This window comes from Daphnia carinata, chromosome 4 (assembly GCF_022539665.2).
Source record: "Daphnia carinata strain CSIRO-1 chromosome 4, CSIRO_AGI_Dcar_HiC_V3, whole genome shotgun sequence".
NCBI lineage: Eukaryota > Metazoa > Arthropoda > Branchiopoda > Diplostraca > Daphniidae > Daphnia > Daphnia carinata.
In genome coordinates, this window is record NC_081334.1 from 2,438,180 (window position 1) to 2,455,095 (window position 16,916).

Genomic DNA, 16,916 nt, shown 5'->3' on the forward strand with positions numbered 1-16,916 from the left:
GCCCCATGTGCCGTAGTGACGGTGGCCACTGATCTATTTTTAATACAAATCAAGTCTTCACGGTCTGCGGGAGCGTTCTAGATTTTGCCGTAGTCCTTCGAAAATCCAAAGTCAATGTGAATGTAACCAACTGGGGATAGAGGAAGGCAATGGGATCATCGACTTACGTGAAAATCTTTATTTTATCTGTCGGTATTTAGCCAAATTCCTGCAATCATTTCACATTCCAAAATTTCTTCTTCTTGCTCACATATGTGAGCAAGCGGTCGTCATATACTCGGACGACGACAGACTTGCAAAACCGAAACTTATATGGGTACATGTACTATTTCTCGTGCTTTGTAAACTTTTATCTCGCCGTCTTGTATTTTCCTTTTGAACAGTAGTGAAATCCTTATACAATTTTAAATTCAAATAATGTATTTTCCTAGAATATTAGATTTTTGGAGTATATCTTGTGATATTCAACCAATTCCGATAAGTGTTAGGTTTTGCAGGAAAAAATGTTAAGCCCGACTAAATAAGCCCGACTCGTCTTATTTTTGCACGAATATTCGATGTAATTAAAAAACGGCTAACTTGACAAGAAAACGAATGATTTTTTCTGAATCGGCGTTAAATTTTGATTATACTCAGTGATTTTCATCGAATTCCAAGAGATGTCATTTTTTGGCCGATATTGACAAAAGTGGTAAGGCTATAGCCTTTGCACTTTTTCATTTTTGGCTAAATTTTAAATTTTGCTTAAAATACATGATTCCAATTCAGAATTGAATGCTTATCATGGAAATCAAATTTATTTTTCAATTGGTCTTATGGTTTTTTAATTAAACGTAAAAAACGAAAAAATAAGAAAAGTCGGGCTTATTTAGTCGGGCTTAAAAAAAATTTCTGCAAAAACTGGCACTCATCGGCATTGGTTGAATATCACAAGATATACTCAAAATTACATGCTGATTCCGGGAAAATTGCTATTTTTTTTCATTAAGTTTATCGTTTTTGAAATACACCGAATATTTGATACATTACTAGCGCGCCAGTACGCTACAGCGCTAGCGCGATGCAGCAGAAATATTTGGGTAAAACGGGTTGCCATATTGCCATAGTTTTCACAATTTCTTTTCATACGTCTGTAAAGCGAATGGCGATGATTTCGAAATATGGCAGATGTGGATCGGTTAACTAATTATGACTATATCTACCTACACTACCAATAGTTGACGATCTGTCGAGCGTGCCGGTGTGATTTGTCCGTGGGAGAAGCAGTCTAGAAAGTCAACGTAATATAGTGCCGTCTCATCCATTATTTTAGATGACATCCTTTGTCACATCAATGAAAATTCTAATCCTTCTAATAGATTTACCCAACTGTGAGCAAGAGTCAGCTTCGGGAATGTAAGCGCTCAGCAGATACAACAACGAGCCATATTCAAGTTGTAGCACAAAGTTCGTACAGTTGTGATTATTCCCGAACACCTATGCGGTAGGAAATGCTTGACAGGCAAATGGTACGATAAAATCCCATAAACATGAATCGAATGAATAAATTGAAAGGCAAATGGTACAATAAAATTCCATCAATATCAATGTAATGAATAGATTTTTCCATCCAGGCTTTGCGGCAACTGCCATATAGCTTCTTATTGCATGATGGAACAAGGATTCACCATCGTCATCAACTATGTTACACATGGTAATGCATTTCTACAGAGTTAGCTTAATTTACTAACTTTAATCAAACATTTGCTATATTAGGCAGAACACTGCTGAAAGAATGTAGGGATATGACGAACAGGACTTCGGAAAATGTCTACCCCAAGGGTGATGATTACATTTGTCTTCTCACCATTAATCAGCTGTAGGATAAAACTTGATGTACTATCAAAATATTTCACTCTTTCTTATTAGTAAAATGCAACACAACTTAATTGTTCTTTTTCTCTCTTTTAGGATTTCCCGTGTAAAACTGTGTTGCTAATGTAATGTTACGGATGCTTCCTAATCTGTCTAGCAGTCATTTTCAAGGATGATCAAATCAGGAGGTTTAGAAGAAGTATATGTCTAACATTGAATTTTTGAATGGGTTTACCCAACATTTTTTTCATTAGCTTATAGAACAGCCAGCCAATGACACACAATTTAACTGTTTGATAACTTTTTGGAAGGACATTATATGATGGAGGATCAGCCATTCAAAGTGGCATTTTATGGTAGATATTTCAACCACTCATTGTTGTTTGTAGTGAACACATACGTTCTTCAATAACAAAACAAAAAAATGTTTTGCTTTCTAGATTGGGCTGAATCACATTTCTGTTATTCTGTGGCTGATAGATGGACCGGTACTGATTAACTTTGTTTGCGTAATTAATTTTTTTCGTTATTTTTGTTAAAATTCCAGTCTGCGTTGGTTCTGTTATGCGGACAAATAGCATAAATTTTTTCTTTTCAACGTTATAATTGGATAGTGTCAAGCTGATTAGATTCATTTAGGTGTTCATTTTACTGTCAGCTATTAATATTTTGCATTCCATATAATCGTAATTCCCAGTGAATAATTGAAGTGCTGGAAAATAAAATTAATTTTCTTTACAATTTGATTTCAGGGTATCTTTAGATTTTTATAGTTTTGAGTTTATTCAAGAGTCTGCAAGCTCTTTGCTGACTTCCTCATTCAGATATCGCCTGTCGACGATTTCACAGCCTCACGCAATTAAAGAACGTATGACAAAAAGTAAGTGATCTAAGCTAATGAACACAATGCAATGTATTCTAACTATACCATTCAAAACAAAATTCCAGGCAAAAATGATGTATTCGGAGCAGAAAAATGAAGGTGTATCCATTTAATTGAAATAGGCACACGACAACGCTCAATCGACGTCCTTGTCTCAGTAGAGAATTTTTTCCGTTGAACATATGGCCGAAATAATATTGCAGTTGTTCAAGAAAGAAAATTGTATTGTCAGACAGCATTAATGTTTAATAGCTTGAAATCCAGAGATGTGTGAAGTTGCGAAATTTCTAGATGTGAAGTGCAATCAAGCTTCTTGTTGAATTGTGAACCCAAATTATGTATTTCCTAGAAATATCTAGGTTTTTGGATAAATAAATAAAAGACAGTGAAAAAACTGGGCTCAAAAACGTGTTAAATCGCTATATTATAAAAATACTGTTCATGATTTTGGTCGCTGCATTTGTTTAAATAAAATTGAAATGGTACAAATATGGGGGGGGGGGGGGGTCGCCCCCATATTTGCCATTCACGCTCAAGAAGTTTGTAAAAAGAGTTCACATCAGTGCAGTTCCCGTCTCGAAAAAACAAGATTTTCAGTTTTTACGAATATTTCGGTTATTAATTGGAAAACAAGATGACGCTGCTGTGCCACTGTTTACTTAGTGACTGTGGGAGTAGTGAAACCTGTGTTCGAAAAGTTTTTGTGAAGTATGTCGTATTCCAAGGGAAAATTCAAGAAAATCTAATGGTGGTTCTGTGTGTTTTCATCCTAGAGTGTGTTTTGCAAGTGAAGCCCACAAAATGCTTGGTTTTTATGTTACATGTCTTGTAATCACCTATGTCAGCTGTCAAACCAAAAACTGTTCGCAACCCAATATGTTGCATTCATCAAACTATTCTTGTGCTCATTGAGAGGTATAAGACTTATGTTTTGTTATCAGAATCTCATTGACGGATTTGCTTTTAAGGTTTAGCTCATGAAACTTCATTTGTAAAGGATACTTCCCGTTGAGGAGTGTCACCAAAGATGCAAATCCTATGGGTAGGAATACCATAATAGTATTCTTCTAATCTTTAACCATTCATGGTCTCCTATCAATTGTAATCTAACAGTTGCACTAAATTCGTCTTATGCTGCAGTGCCAACTGAAACCACAGCCATTTCCGAAGTTATATACTATACTTAGCCTACCAACAGACAAAGACATGTACCTCAACACAATTTATATTGGTATTGGTAAACTTTTCTCATACCTAGTATAGTTTGTTTGTTTTATAAATTCAATATTCAACCATAGGACTGCCAACTCTTTGCCGTCTGCTGCCTATGTGCTGGCCCTACAGTATTTCTAGCCATTGGACAACAGAAGTAAGTCAAATTGCTTTCATACATTTGGCTACATCAGCAATCTTATATTTCCCCCTAAGTAATTCTTTTTCTTTACATCTACGATACAGAACAAAGCCTTCTTCCTCTTCTCCACGCCCGTCTTCACCTCGCCCGTCATCCCATCTTCGCTTCGCCTGTCGTCCCGCCTTTGCATCGCCCGTCGTCCCATCTTCGCCTCGCCCGTCGCCCCGTCTTCGCCGCGCCCGTCGCCTCGCCCGTCGCCCCGTCTTCGTCTCGCCCGTCGCCGCGTCTTCGCTCCGCCCGTCGCCCTGTCTTCACCCCGCCCGTCGTCCCGTCTACGCCTCGCCGGTCATCCCTTCTTCGCCTCGTGGTCGCCCCGCCTTCGCCTCGCCCGCCATCCCGTCTTCGCTTCGTGGTCGCCGCGTCTTCGCCTCGTCGTTTTGGTATTGTGTGTGTTTTGCAATGTTTATTCTTAACTAACCCGTTGGCTGCCACCCACTTTTTATCCCCTTTTTTTTTGTAGCGTGACAGGGACGGGCCACGCTGTTCTGCGCCATGGCTATCTGCCATGGGGTGGAGCAGCGCCACTGCCCAAGATTGGCCGAATGGCCCGCAAGGCAATGCACCGTTAGGGAATCCCTTTATCGAGACGGCGATGTAGACCTGGGATGTGCATTTCCGTAAAGGTCTCATCGCCGTTTCAGCCCGGACTGTCCTCAGTCCCCTTTGGTCGCTATCCTTTAGATAGCGATGTAGCTATAGTAGATAGTAGTGGCGTGGCAGCCAACGTGTTAGTTAAGTGTATTTGTATGTATTGTATGTTGTATTATGTGGAATATGTATAGTGGTGGATTTGTGGGTGGAAGGAGGGAAAATAAAATGCTTTGTAATATTATTTGTTTAGTTGTTTAATTGACTGGTATGGGGATCGAACCCAAGTATTCTAGCATGCTAAGCAATAGCTTTGCCATTATGCCATCTATAATTTGTTATTACCTTGATAGGCATTCCATAATAACCTAATGACGAACTTATTTTAACATACGCATCAAAATCTAAACTAATGCATGTAAGGACAGTCATGGCGCAATGGTAGCGCGCCGTGCTGGAATACTATAGGTTTGTGGTTCAAATCCCACATGAACGATGAATTAATGGGAACAACGCACCAAAGGTGGCATAAACAGAGGAGGAATAAGCAAACTAAATAAATAAAAGTTGATAAATGTATTGTGTGAAGACAGCGGACAATGGAAGAACAAATTTTGCAAAACATATTTTGTAAAAAAAATTTTATTGACAATTCTCTGCACATTAGAATTATTTTTGCAACTTTAAAAAGGCACAATAGCCCTTTCAAAAATTGCCGTCAACCCAGGCAGGGGGAGACACTGCCTTGTTGACCCACCGGGGAGATTACCCGGTGATTGGCTAAGAGAAGCCGGAAGAAGAGCTGAAGATTTGGAACATTTTTACAGGAGCGATTAACCTTTACTTCGGATTTGTGGGCAGCCACATCGCCCTCCGTGAACACATCATCGGACTAAGCGGACACCCCACGTCCCCTTTCCGGCCAGAGCCCTCCAAACCTCGGTATATGTTGTTTTTAAATATACCGTACAGTAGGGGCATGACCCCCTACGGGCTTATTATGAGTCAAGGGGAAACGGGGCTACGGAAAGGAAGGGAGCCCAGATATACACTTCAATTTTTTAAACATTAAATACCGTTTTTAAATGAGCATGTCAATAAAGTATGGAAATTCCATGTAGTGTATCCAATCATAATGCTTCATTCAGTACGTTGCCCCAAACAAGGAACCTTTTCAGTCTGTAGGAGTTAACCTTCCTCAACTCCATTTCGTTGTAGAGAAAGTTGCCCTTTAGAAAAACAATTCAAGAATTAAATGAACGGGTATTTTAGATATATTAGATATCTTACCATTTAACGCCATCAATGAAAAGTGTTATCAGTGCCTACAACGAATGACTAGGTGTAAGCATCTATTTGCGCTAGCGAAAAAAATACAGCCGCCACAGGATGGTGGACTAAACTTGTCTCACGCCCGACATGGCGTGACCGGAGAACTCCCGTCATGAATTGCTTCCTGTTTTGCACTGCGTGCGAAAAAAGACTAGATTTTAGCAAGGAAATGAAAAACTACATTCAATTCAATACACGGTCTTCATAAACATAGTGAAATCACAACGTTTAGTTCTGCATATGCAATTTCGAATGTTTACCTTGCATCATATTAATAGGCAATATATTTTTTGTCTTCATAACATACCAAACCGTTATTTCTTACAAAAATTTGAACTCTTTTTCGTTTTTCTTTGCTCAGCAATAAAAAGAACGTAATAACCTGAAGTAAATTGTTTACAAACTGTTACCGTCACGGATTACATGTGGCCAGAAAACCAATTTTTGTGCAGAGTTACTTCTACATAAATCCATATGCTAATCACTAAAAAAGTAGGCAAAAAACTACAGGCTTACATTTTAAAGTCCAATTATCTTTTACGCTTCATAAAAGGTATGTCATACCAATAAGAAGCAAAAAAAAAACCTAACTTACATCGTTCATCCACGACACAAATGTAATTGCCGAAAAAAAAAGCAAGGTGACTAAGATAGGTAGCCATCTGGCGTTGACAGCACAAACCATAAGAATTTTACCAAGAAAAGTTAACAGTAAGAGATTTAAGGCATTTTCTAAAACGCTTTTACCTTCCGAATCTGTAAATGAAGTGATTTTCCCGCGAAGGTGGTCCCCTAAAGTAGCGGAGGAACGACGTCTTCCTTCAGCACAGCGGTCATTTCTAGATAAATCCATCACTATCCTGATTCCTTCACTAAAAAAATAGACAAGAAGCCACAGGCTTTCATTTTATACAATTAATTGTACTTTACACTTCATTAAAGCTATATTATTGAAAAAACAAACAAAAAAAAAACAGAAAATTAACTTACATAATTGATCCACGACTCGAAATGCAAAGGCGGGAAAAAAGCAACGTGAACCATCAGAGGCAAGCGAGGTGACTTACATTGGTAGCCATCTGGAGTTGACGGAAAAACCTATAAGAGTTTTACCAAGAAAGGTTAACATCACCACATCAAAGAGATTTTCTACAACGATTTTACCTAGGAATCTGTAAATGATGTAATTTTTCCGCGACGATGGTCGCCCAACGAACGATGTCTTCCTATAACCTTTTCATGGTAACGAAATAAATTAAAAAAACAGTGTTCAAGCAACCTGTGGGTACCTTTTTTGTTTGTCGCATGTCGGGAAGACGCACATTATGTTATTTTGTAAGTCTTTTGGCTGTAGTTAGATCCAGTTCCTTTTGAGTTTTACACCAACAACACATCGTCACAAGGAACAAAATTAGAAGGCAACAAATTTCCGAAACCAAAAAAACCTTTGTTCAAGATCAAATTCTTCCAGAGCTTCGTTTTTGCTGATTGCGAATTTGTTTGAATCCTTTCTTATTCTGTTCTTCAGCTTTGCAAGACGTTAAGGTCCATTCTTGAATGCTAATGAAAAATCCCCATATGAGGAAATCGGCGTAGGCGAAATGGCAGATGCCACGGCGATGCCCTCATTTACGTACTACATTGTCATCTGCCAGCGCCTTTCTTCATTCCGGTCATTATTGGGGCTTGCATCAGGAACTAAATGGTCTTCGTTCGGATTTTCAAGTTCTCCTCTCCCGGGTTTCGGCACATTTACTGGTTGTTCATTCCACAACTGTATTCCATCCTTCCAGACCTAGTTAAGACGAAATTGAAAAAACAAACAACTGTAACATCATCTTAAAAGCAAAAAAATACAAGAACAAATCAATCGAACTTGAAATCAATTTTTAAGAATAGTTGTTTTTTTGCGCAGAAAGCGCTTGCCTCATTCAGGATATCACAGACACCCTTGTTTATGTCAAGACTTTGATTTTGGAAAAAAATTCTGAACCTTTGGCTAGGCAGTTGCAACAACCTCATCTTCTAGGGACTAGCTGTATAATTCATAACATCTCCAACATAAATGTGTGGATTGTATTGATGCAAATTTGCATACTTGCTCTAGCGTGACAGAAATTCATCAACACAAAGTAACCTGTAGAGGAAAAAGATTATCATGAGACGGAGACAAACAAGGATGTTAACATTACCACAAGAACTACAATCTTTCAAACATTCAAGTTTTAAACATCTCAAAAGCTATCAAATATACAGTCTAAATGATGTTAACAAGACCTCTGAAAATCAAGAATTTACAAGTGATTTTTTTGAACAAAGTGGATTAAAACCCATCCTTCGAGAAATCCAGTAGCTGGTATTACCTCTAAATGCATTTTCAGTATCTAATACTCTCGACTGGATTAATTCTATCCACTGCAAACAGATGCACCTGCCAAACAAACGGTGAACAAGAAAGGGCTAATAACTGTACGATAAACTGAAAAAAAAAAAAAAAACACTACACTACCTACACTACCTACACTACACTATACTACATATATATACACTACACTATCCTACCACGTGCACGGCACAACTGAAGTAATCGACACTTCCAGACGGTTACCTAGCAGTTAAATATTTCCTCACTAGATGTCTTGATATATCAATATTGCCAGGATGCCACAATTATTCATCCGTTTTTCCCTTTTGCTTAAAAAACTATAAGCTCACCATTAAAATAAGCTAAATTTTCGTGATTGCCGATCAATTTTTAATCGAAATAATGTATTTTTAGCTAAATCTAAAATTTAGCCAAAATTGAAAAAGTGAGAAGGGTATAGCCTTCTCATTTTCATGAAAATCTTCAAAAATCGACATCTCTTAAAATTCAATAAAAAAACACACTGCATGCCTAAAACTGAATGCTGATTCTGGCTGTATTATTAGTTTTCTCGCTAGTTATGTCATTTTTGAAAAAACACAGTCGTAGCAATAATAGCGCAAGGCAACAAAAGTTCTTGGCCTTCGACCTAATTTCTACGTGCTGCCATCTAGTGCACAAAAAATTTAGGTTAGTTATTTACAATTTACAAATACAAAGTTAGTTATTTTTAAAGTCCTATAAGCGCTCTTTATACGTTTATTTCGTTGATAAATAAGGAGAACACCGCTACATAGCAGTAGCCTATTACGTTGGACGCTTTGATGAGGCAATATTGTATTACTACTCTACAATTATATTTTCTTCCTTTTTTCCCCCCGTTTTTTAGTTGGAACTATTGCTTGGTCAGCGCGCTATTTATTCTAGGTATTTGCATGCGAATTAACCGATGTATTGATATTGAACGAGGCAATGACGACGGCCTAGGGAAGACAGCCGACACAAGGAGCAGTTGGGACGACTAGGACGGTAGTAGTTTCAGGTGGACTTCCGCAGTTTATGCATGGTGCTGTAGGAACCATTGGCGCGACTGTGGTGGTTGTGGGGGGCTCGCAGTTCACACATGGAGCGGTCGGGACCACTATCGTGGTGGTAGTTGTTGGTGGAGTCTCGCAATTCAAACAGGGAGCGGTCGGAACAACGATGGTAGTAGTGGTAGGTGGTACAGTAGTAGACGTGATCGATGGTGTCGTTTTTGTAGTGGCAGTAGGAATTGGCTGCTGTCCTCCGACGACATTGAGCCAATAGTAATAGACAGATAATCGAGTAAAAATGCTTGGAACATAAGGAGCCCCGCAGCCTTGGTTTTTGGACATAATCCCCACTGCAATACCATTTTGAACCAATGGAGATCCTTCGTCATATTGGCACGGACTCGAGACATCTTTGAATAAAGTTTGTTTTTAATAAATGAAATTTTAATGCAATGCAAAAAGCAAAAATTATTACCGCTGCCTGCGCAAATCATGTAGTTATTGTTGAATTCTATCGAACCGTAGCTTAAGCAATCAGCTGGCATTGCGAGCTCTGTCTTACGGAGCTTCGTAACTTCTATGCCATCCGCCTATTTCAACATCGTACCAATAATAATATCACGCAACTCTTACAGCAAAAAGAAAAAAATTAATTATTCTTCAAAATCTAACCGTTGTTGCTCCCCATCCCATGGTAATGGCTGTATTTATTGTTTCATCCACTTCGTCGTACCGGATGGCCTGCACGGCAGTGCCGAACACTACAGGCCTATTAAGCTAAAGATATACCAAGCATTTGATGTAAACCATAAATTAAAGCTTGATATGAAAAATGTTATGGCATACTTACGGATATTAAGGCGATGTCGTTCATTTTGGTTAGCGGGTCATAATCATCGTTGATGGAAATGGACGACACTGCGATAACTTGCTGTTGAGCGGAGGGTTGCACAAAGCTTACGATGCCCACAACAACAACCAACTGATTAGGTGAAAGCCTACACTCGCATCAAATAAGAATTCAAGGATAGAAAGAAAACGTTAATACAAGCCATCATTCGAAAACGACTATGGTTGGCAATAGAAATCACCCGTTGACACAGGAGGCTGTTGTTACAATCCATCGTTCATTGTAGATAAAACCACTGCAAATGTGGCGACGATCAAGCTGAATGGAAGCGATGTAGGGGAACTCGCCTTCAACTGCCAGACTTCCTCCCGCGATGCGGTCAGAGATATCTTGCGGAGCTCCTTCACGTTTGGGACAATAGAAAATGTCAGAAATCGTTTAGGGCTACCTGGAGGATTGAGGAACATACCTGTGGCGAATGCGATCAAGAGTGAAAATATTAAAATGTTCCTCATAACTGGAGCTTGACTGCTGGTTCTGCTGATGACGGACAACTGATTGCTTCTCCTATTTTACACGTTACTAGTGTACATCTTCGTCGTGATAAAAATGCAGACGGATAGTGATTTTGAAATCAAAGACTATCGTTCTACTGCCCCCTCCCGTTCTTTCGATAAGCCAAAAATTATGAACATAAAGGAATATAATGGCTTTAGAAAGTTCAAGAATTTTACGAGCATTTTTTAATTCATGGTTTATTAAACTAACGCAAGACCATATAAAACTCTAGCAGTTTTCCTCAATGGTTTGCAAGCGAAGGCCAGGTAATTATTGTTCACGTCACTGATCATATCTTGATGACCTTTTCAGTTAACCACATAAAGAATTAAAATGACAAATAAGTAATCATCGTGCTTGACAATTAGCCTTCTTCCGCAGATGTAACACTCTCCGGAATAGCTTAAAGTATAATACTCGTAAAGCAATAAAAGTTCCAGCTTGCTGAAAACAAGATTCAATTAATAATGCAATCGTTTTACTACTATAAAACAAACAAGAATAAGGGAGCTTTGGATTCCCGTGTGTGTGTACAGTAGGCATACCGTGACTGGCCACAATGCAACCTTCATGAGCTATCGTCAGCCGGATAGATCAACTTGTCAATCAATCGCTTATTTGCTTCGCTTCCCTGGTCAGGTTGAATGCACACGGGGGAAAAAAAGAAGCATTCGGCTGTTTACGTCAGTGAGGTATTAGAGATCCACTCAAGCTCTCCATCGTGCAAGTACACCCTTTTCTACTTAAGCCTGTCAAATTTTGTCGCAATGACATGAATGATGCGACGCATACTGCAAGATAAGGGGATTTTCTTTTGTTTTTGTCGTCTTCTTCATTTATGAGTGATGCTCATCACTGTCAATGATTGCTTTGCTCACTACTGCTGATAAATCGACAGGCGACAAAAGTTCATTGCAATACCAGGTGCAGAGTTTCAAGCTTGTAGCCCACGTCTTTTATTTTCTATTTTCTTTAAGCCGTTTCAGCAAAGAATAATAGGATGTAGTTGCATGTTTCGGTTTGCTGACATAGCCGGAAGTGCAGCAATAAAGCCCAATGAACTTGAGAGGGTCAGATTATTTGTCCGGCGGATCAACGGAGGGTTATATATCTTGATAAACAAAGAGATTCCTTGCAGGGCTGTTTACATGGGGAAGTCAAAGGAAGAAAGCGCTCCTGTCGGCACAGTCTCTTTCGTTATACGATGATGGAGATCATAACAATCATTACAGTTTACAACAATCAAATTAACTCAAAACCAGTGACGTCGTGTAGACAATAGATAAAATTCCAAGAATAAGATTACCATATAATAGAAGCGGTTACTTATTACATAAGTTTCCTGTCTCGAATTCCTCGAATTTCTTTGGTCCAGTTGTCCGTCTTTTTTTGCTGACGATGGTCTGATGCTTCTTCTTCTTCATTCCACCCCCTTTTCTTTCTTTTTCCGTATAGCCAACGTTTCAGAGCGGTAGCCAAAACGTTTTAGATGCAAATGCACTGCTAGCGTCGATGGAACCATCATTGGGTTCCGTCTTCCTTTTATTTATTGGCTAGTTTTGTTATGGAATTTCAATACGCATATAGTGCAGTGTCAGTGTACCCAATTGCTTCTTCCTCAAGAACATTCAAATGACGACCTACCAGGCGTGAAACGAGTACACCCAAATGTCAACGTATGTTTTCTCTTTTTACCTGACACGATAAGCTCAAGTGAACTGTCAATTAACCCGCGATTGTCTTATTAAAACAAATATCCATAGATGACTCTTTGATCAGTTGGCAGTTATCGACTGTAAAAAAAACAAAAAAAAAACTGGTGGCGATAACGTAAGAAGCCCTCGTATTTGAATTAAGTTACGAAATGTAGGTGCTATTTAATCAGTGAGTGACGTAACTCACAGTTTTGCATTACTCGTGTTGCACCGTCTTAGGTATAACTGCCTCACCATAGTTTTTAATTCCCCATTCGCTACATTCTTGCCCTAGTGTGAGCGGGTATGTATACGATATCTGAGATGCCAATCGTAAGTTTTGATTTTACATACAAAGGTCAATAATGAGTTGAACAAACAAAAAACTAGAGTGACCGTCGTCGTTGATTTCGCTCCACGTTCTTTTGGGAATCGCATCGTTAAGTATCTCATAATTCCTCGAGTTGAAACACATACAGACCTCATCGATCGATGGGCCGTCCTGTAATAAAGTGTTGTATTGCAGCAAGGAATGTATCTTTCAGTTTCCTTTTTCATCCATTCTTTTCTTCTGGTCTTCATCTATTTGTTCTCTTTCGAACCCATTCGCCCCGTGTGCCGTAGTGACGGTGGCCACTGATCTATTTTTAATACAAATCAAGTCTTCACGGTCTGCGGGAGCGTTCTAGATTTTTGCCGTAGTCCTTCGAAAATCCAAAGTCAATGTGATTGTAACCAACTGGGGCTAGAGGAAGGCAATGGGATCACCGACTTGCGTGAAAATCTAAAAGGCTTGCAGACTTGAAACACTTGCAGCTCATCAGGTTTTTACTAAAAGCTCATCGTATGCAGTAGGAACGCCTCGCATAGATTCACTTGTCACCTTATTAGAAACGCGATATTTATCTAACAAGATTATTTTGTATGTTTACGTTTTAGACCTAGAAAACTTGTTCAGACCATACGACCTTACGCGTAGCTCAACTTCGACAGGCACGTTCTGTTGTAAGCGAAAAGATCTCAAGCTTAACAAATTCAACAGATATAGCCACATGTGATAGCATAAACAAGCTCGATAATCAAGGAGAAATCGAAATTTTTGTACTTATCCAACTATACATACCCTTTCAATCAAGTTTTAGTTGCTTTGCATTTTCGGAATGGGTTTGTACTAATCCCATTGTCGTGCAACATCTTTCCCCAATTTCTTTGGCCTAGGCCTAGTTCAAACTAGATATTAAATGTTCGGCATTCAAGCGCTAGGAGTGTAACTGGTTTAAAATCCTTGGCGTCGCACAACAACGTTCTTCGTTCTATCCCGCAATTGGAAAGGCTCTTGCCTACCATTGGCTGTTGGTGATGCAATGTGTCAAGCGGGTCGTTGCGCCACCAACAATTTTATCTTGTAAATGGATCATGTATAGGTGCGGCTAATCCCGCGCTACGGGTCCTATTAAATATGAACAAAAAAGTGAGAGACGGACCTGGTTAACTCTGCATACTTTATAATACTATACTACTTGACGGAGTGATAAGAAATCACATGCGGGACGAGCATCGGTACCGTGGCGATATTGAAATCACGAGCTTTTACATTAGCCTGTTTACGGTTCGCCAGCGTACGCAACAGAGCATTAATGATATCTGACCCCAATGTTGAACGAAAAAAAAATAAGGAAAAAAAATTGTTACGAGTTTCCCCATCGTTGCAATCTTGACACAAAAAAAAATCTCTTGTGTATGAACTCTTCCTCTCGCCAAAACTACACGCGTGACACACAGGAAAGACTGTGGCAAGATGGTTATTCATAGATCTCGTAAAGGCAGCTTGAATCGTACTATTTTTAGTAGTTTTTCTTTTTTTTTCCCCCTTTTTCGCTCTTAAAACTCAAAATCTTTGCCCAATAAGAACAAAATGATGTTGGCCAAAACTAACGGACCAAACACACTTTTGCATTTTTATTAGCTCTTCTTTTTCTTTTTCGTCTAGCGTGATCATTCATCAATCACCTCATTTTTTTCGCTAGTAATAATGGAAAGCAGGAGCCATTTTTTTTTCCTTTTCGTGAATATGATATAGTAGATTTTTCCGTGATCGTTTTAGAGACGGACGCATGCTGATCCACGAATCAAGTGCGCAGGACTGCAGGCATCGCGTTTATCGCGCACAATAGCCGGCTAAGGGCGGGGACGTTGGGACGTTGTGCGCCGCCGCGAACAGCGATAGAAGAAAGTGCACCAACGTCTGCGTGCACCGCTAGGGAACAGGAGAAGTAGATTGCGCGGGCCAGTTGGCTGCCGAAAGCTGATCTTTCCCGAGACGAGACGTCGTGAGCTTCCGTTGCAGTTCATACTGTGAGTGTGAATCGATTTTCGACCATCTTTCTTCTGTCGTTTGTTAGTGCAAACGTTCTGTTTATTTTTTTCGTTTGAAATTCACATTTGATAAGTTGTGCTGATGGTTTGTTTCGTCTTTTTTTTACTGTTCAGGTGTACCCGTCATCTAAACGGAGCCTTAACTCGGTGAGGATTTCAAGTCTCTAAAACACATTTTCATCGTTCATCATGGCTGATAAGAAAACTGACGAGCCCTACAAACGACCGCAAACTCTCACTCGTTGCGAACAGATCACCCATTTTCTGTACAACAGTGAAACTCACGAGGTTCTCGGCCGCACGGCGAAGAGTTGGTGTAAGTTAAATTCTTTTATTAGGTGTCCTGATTTTCGGGGGGGGGGGGGGAGAGCCTTATTATCATCAGTCATGTGGCTGGAATTCCCAGTGTGTGAAATACGCACCCTTCAAAAACTAGGTTTGATTTGAACAGATAAGAAAATCTAGCCATACTACAATAACATAACTGTGGAATCGATTAAACTTTAGATTTGATTTGTTTCATCTGAGTTCTAATTGATTTTTCCTGCATGACCGTGCAGTTCAAATCGCGGTGTTTTACGTTGTTCTCTACGCGTTCTTGGCTGGATTTTTCATCGCCCTTCTCACCGTCTTCTATCAGACTTTGAACGATCACGAGCCAAAATGGACGATGGCTAACAGCTTGATCGGGAACAGCCCTGGTGAGTCTATAAAGTTATCCCCTATTGTTTGGGTTTCCGTGAGCGTGTGGACTCTGCCGACATCTGGTGATACTATAGAACAGCTCTCATAACATCTCCTTTGAAATTACCAGGAATGGGATACAGGCCGACTCACGCTGATCCCGACGTCACAGTCATCTCGTTCAACGCAAAGGATCCTAAATACTGGTCTGATCGAGTTGATGATTTCCTGGGCCGTGAGTGATTCATTTCTCATTCAAAAATTGATAAAAAAAAATAAACATTTTCATTGGGCCAGCTTATTACACGAGTGCACCCAAAGCCGACGCCTACGCTGATTGCAATTATGGAACTCCGAGCGCTGACCCAGTAACGCCATGCAGCTTCAAAGTCGATCTAAATAAATGCGCTCAAAACGACTACGGTTTCGGAGTGAACAAGCCCTGTCTTTTCCTGAAACCAAACAAGGTATATCTGAGCATTCGCTGTACTGTCCCAAAAATTTTAATTAAACTCGTCTTTTTTTTCTTCAAGATCTTCGGTTTTACTCCGGTTCCCTACACCAAAGAGGAAATCGAGTCCGACGAACTTCAGATGCCAGCCAACTTGCAGGCTGCAATTCTCAAACTCCCAACTGACGTGGTACGTATTACCTCACATGTTCTGAAGTTCAATGACGACCTTACTCTTAAACGTATGGATATCTTGTTCAAAGATCGAGAAAAACATTTGGGTCTCGTGTATGGAAATGGAAAACATGAACGTCACGTTGGAATACGACACACACATTGGGTTCCCGACTTTCTATTTCCCTTATGCCAATCAGGCGGGATATCTGACACCATTCGTAGCTATGCAAATCGACAATTTACCAGGCAACGTCATAATTTATCAGCGTCGTCTATATTTGTCCATACTGACTGATACTTTCCTTTTCTTTTCTGAATTCTAAATCCACGCCTAACAGTGGGTGTTACAGTTAAGATCAGCTGCCGTCTGTGGGCCAAGAACATCGTCGTAGATCGCCAACGCCGGTTGGGCATGACCAATCTGGAGATTTTGTCCAATGCATAAAAAGAAAATCACTTACCAATAATGAAGCGGTAGGTTTGCACAAAAACAAATAGGCACAATTACATTTCCTTCTCTTCGACCGCCCTGCCTACTTACGTCTGTTGAAAAGAAAACAACACAAACAAATGATCATATAGTCAGCCACAGCCAGCGCCATCCATTGGAAAAAAAGCAAAACAAAAAGAATAGCTAATTGTTTCGAAAAAGAATC

At 39.7% G+C, this 16,916-nt stretch overlaps 2 protein-coding genes and 1 long non-coding RNA gene across 5 annotated transcripts; 1 reads left to right on the forward strand and 2 right to left on the reverse strand.

Moving 5' to 3' along the window:
* Window positions 1–1,445: 1,445 nt before the first annotated feature.
* On the forward strand, window positions 1,446–16,827 carry LOC130694665 (sodium/potassium-transporting ATPase subunit beta-like). Of its 3 annotated transcripts, none has more exons than XM_057517759.2 (8): window positions 1,446–1,455; window positions 15,063–15,264; window positions 15,509–15,649; window positions 15,763–15,867; window positions 15,930–16,099; window positions 16,166–16,273; window positions 16,347–16,506; window positions 16,599–16,827. In XM_057517759.2, exons 2-8 carry the CDS (start codon window positions 15,138–15,140, stop codon window positions 16,703–16,705), a joined length of 918 nt encoding a protein of 305 aa, XP_057373742.1. In that variant the 5' UTR covers window positions 1,446–1,455; window positions 15,063–15,137; the 3' UTR covers window positions 16,706–16,827. The 3 variants fall into 3 exon arrangements, with proteins under 3 accessions (XP_057373742.1, XP_057373741.1, XP_059350930.1); XM_057517758.2 differs by lacking the exon at window positions 1,446–1,455 and adding an exon at window positions 14,773–14,927; XM_059494947.1 differs by lacking the exon at window positions 1,446–1,455 and adding an exon at window positions 14,789–14,931.
* Window positions 5,445–8,180, reverse strand: LOC130694703 (uncharacterized). The gene is made up of 7 exons (XR_009002116.2): window positions 8,065–8,180; window positions 7,361–7,866; window positions 7,236–7,304; window positions 7,062–7,169; window positions 6,819–6,943; window positions 6,030–6,205; window positions 5,445–5,968 (listed from the first exon to the last, which is right to left on the reverse strand). It is a non-coding gene; the product is annotated as an uncharacterized LOC130694703 (long non-coding RNA).
* Window positions 9,257–10,946, reverse strand: LOC130694660 (chymotrypsin-1-like). Its single transcript, XM_057517749.1, has 6 exons — window positions 10,790–10,946; window positions 10,562–10,721; window positions 10,321–10,468; window positions 10,143–10,247; window positions 9,946–10,060; window positions 9,257–9,880 (listed from the first exon to the last, which is right to left on the reverse strand). The coding sequence occupies exons 1-6, from the start codon at window positions 10,833–10,835 to the stop codon at window positions 9,420–9,422; spliced, it is 1,035 nt and encodes a 344-aa protein (XP_057373732.1). The 5' UTR covers window positions 10,836–10,946; the 3' UTR covers window positions 9,257–9,419.
* Window positions 16,828–16,916: the final 89 nt, after the last annotated feature.

What these genes read in the sequence shown, in the direction of transcription:
- LOC130694660 (XM_057517749.1), bottom strand. Translation starts at nt 10,835, where the DNA reads ATGAGGAACATTTTAATATTTTCACTCTTGATCGCATTCGCCACAG. An exon ending in ACGACATCGCCTTAATATCC is followed by an intron (nt 10,248 to 10,320) that starts GTAAGTATGCCA and finishes GTATATCTTTAG; the next exon opens with CTTAATAGGCCTGTAGTGTT. An exon ending in CATGATTTGCGCAGGCAGCG is followed by an intron (nt 9,881 to 9,945) that starts GTAATAATTTTT and finishes CTTTATTCAAAG; the next exon opens with ATGTCTCGAGTCCGTGCCAA.
- LOC130694665 (XM_057517759.2), top strand. Translation starts at nt 15,138, where the DNA reads ATGGCTGATAAGAAAACTGACGAGCCCTACAAACGACCGCAAACTCTC. An exon ending in AGTTGATGATTTCCTGGGCC is followed by an intron (nt 15,868 to 15,929) that starts GTGAGTGATTCA and finishes TCATTGGGCCAG; the next exon opens with CTTATTACACGAGTGCACCC. An exon ending in TTTTCCTGAAACCAAACAAG is followed by an intron (nt 16,100 to 16,165) that starts GTATATCTGAGC and finishes TTTTTCTTCAAG; the next exon opens with ATCTTCGGTTTTACTCCGGT.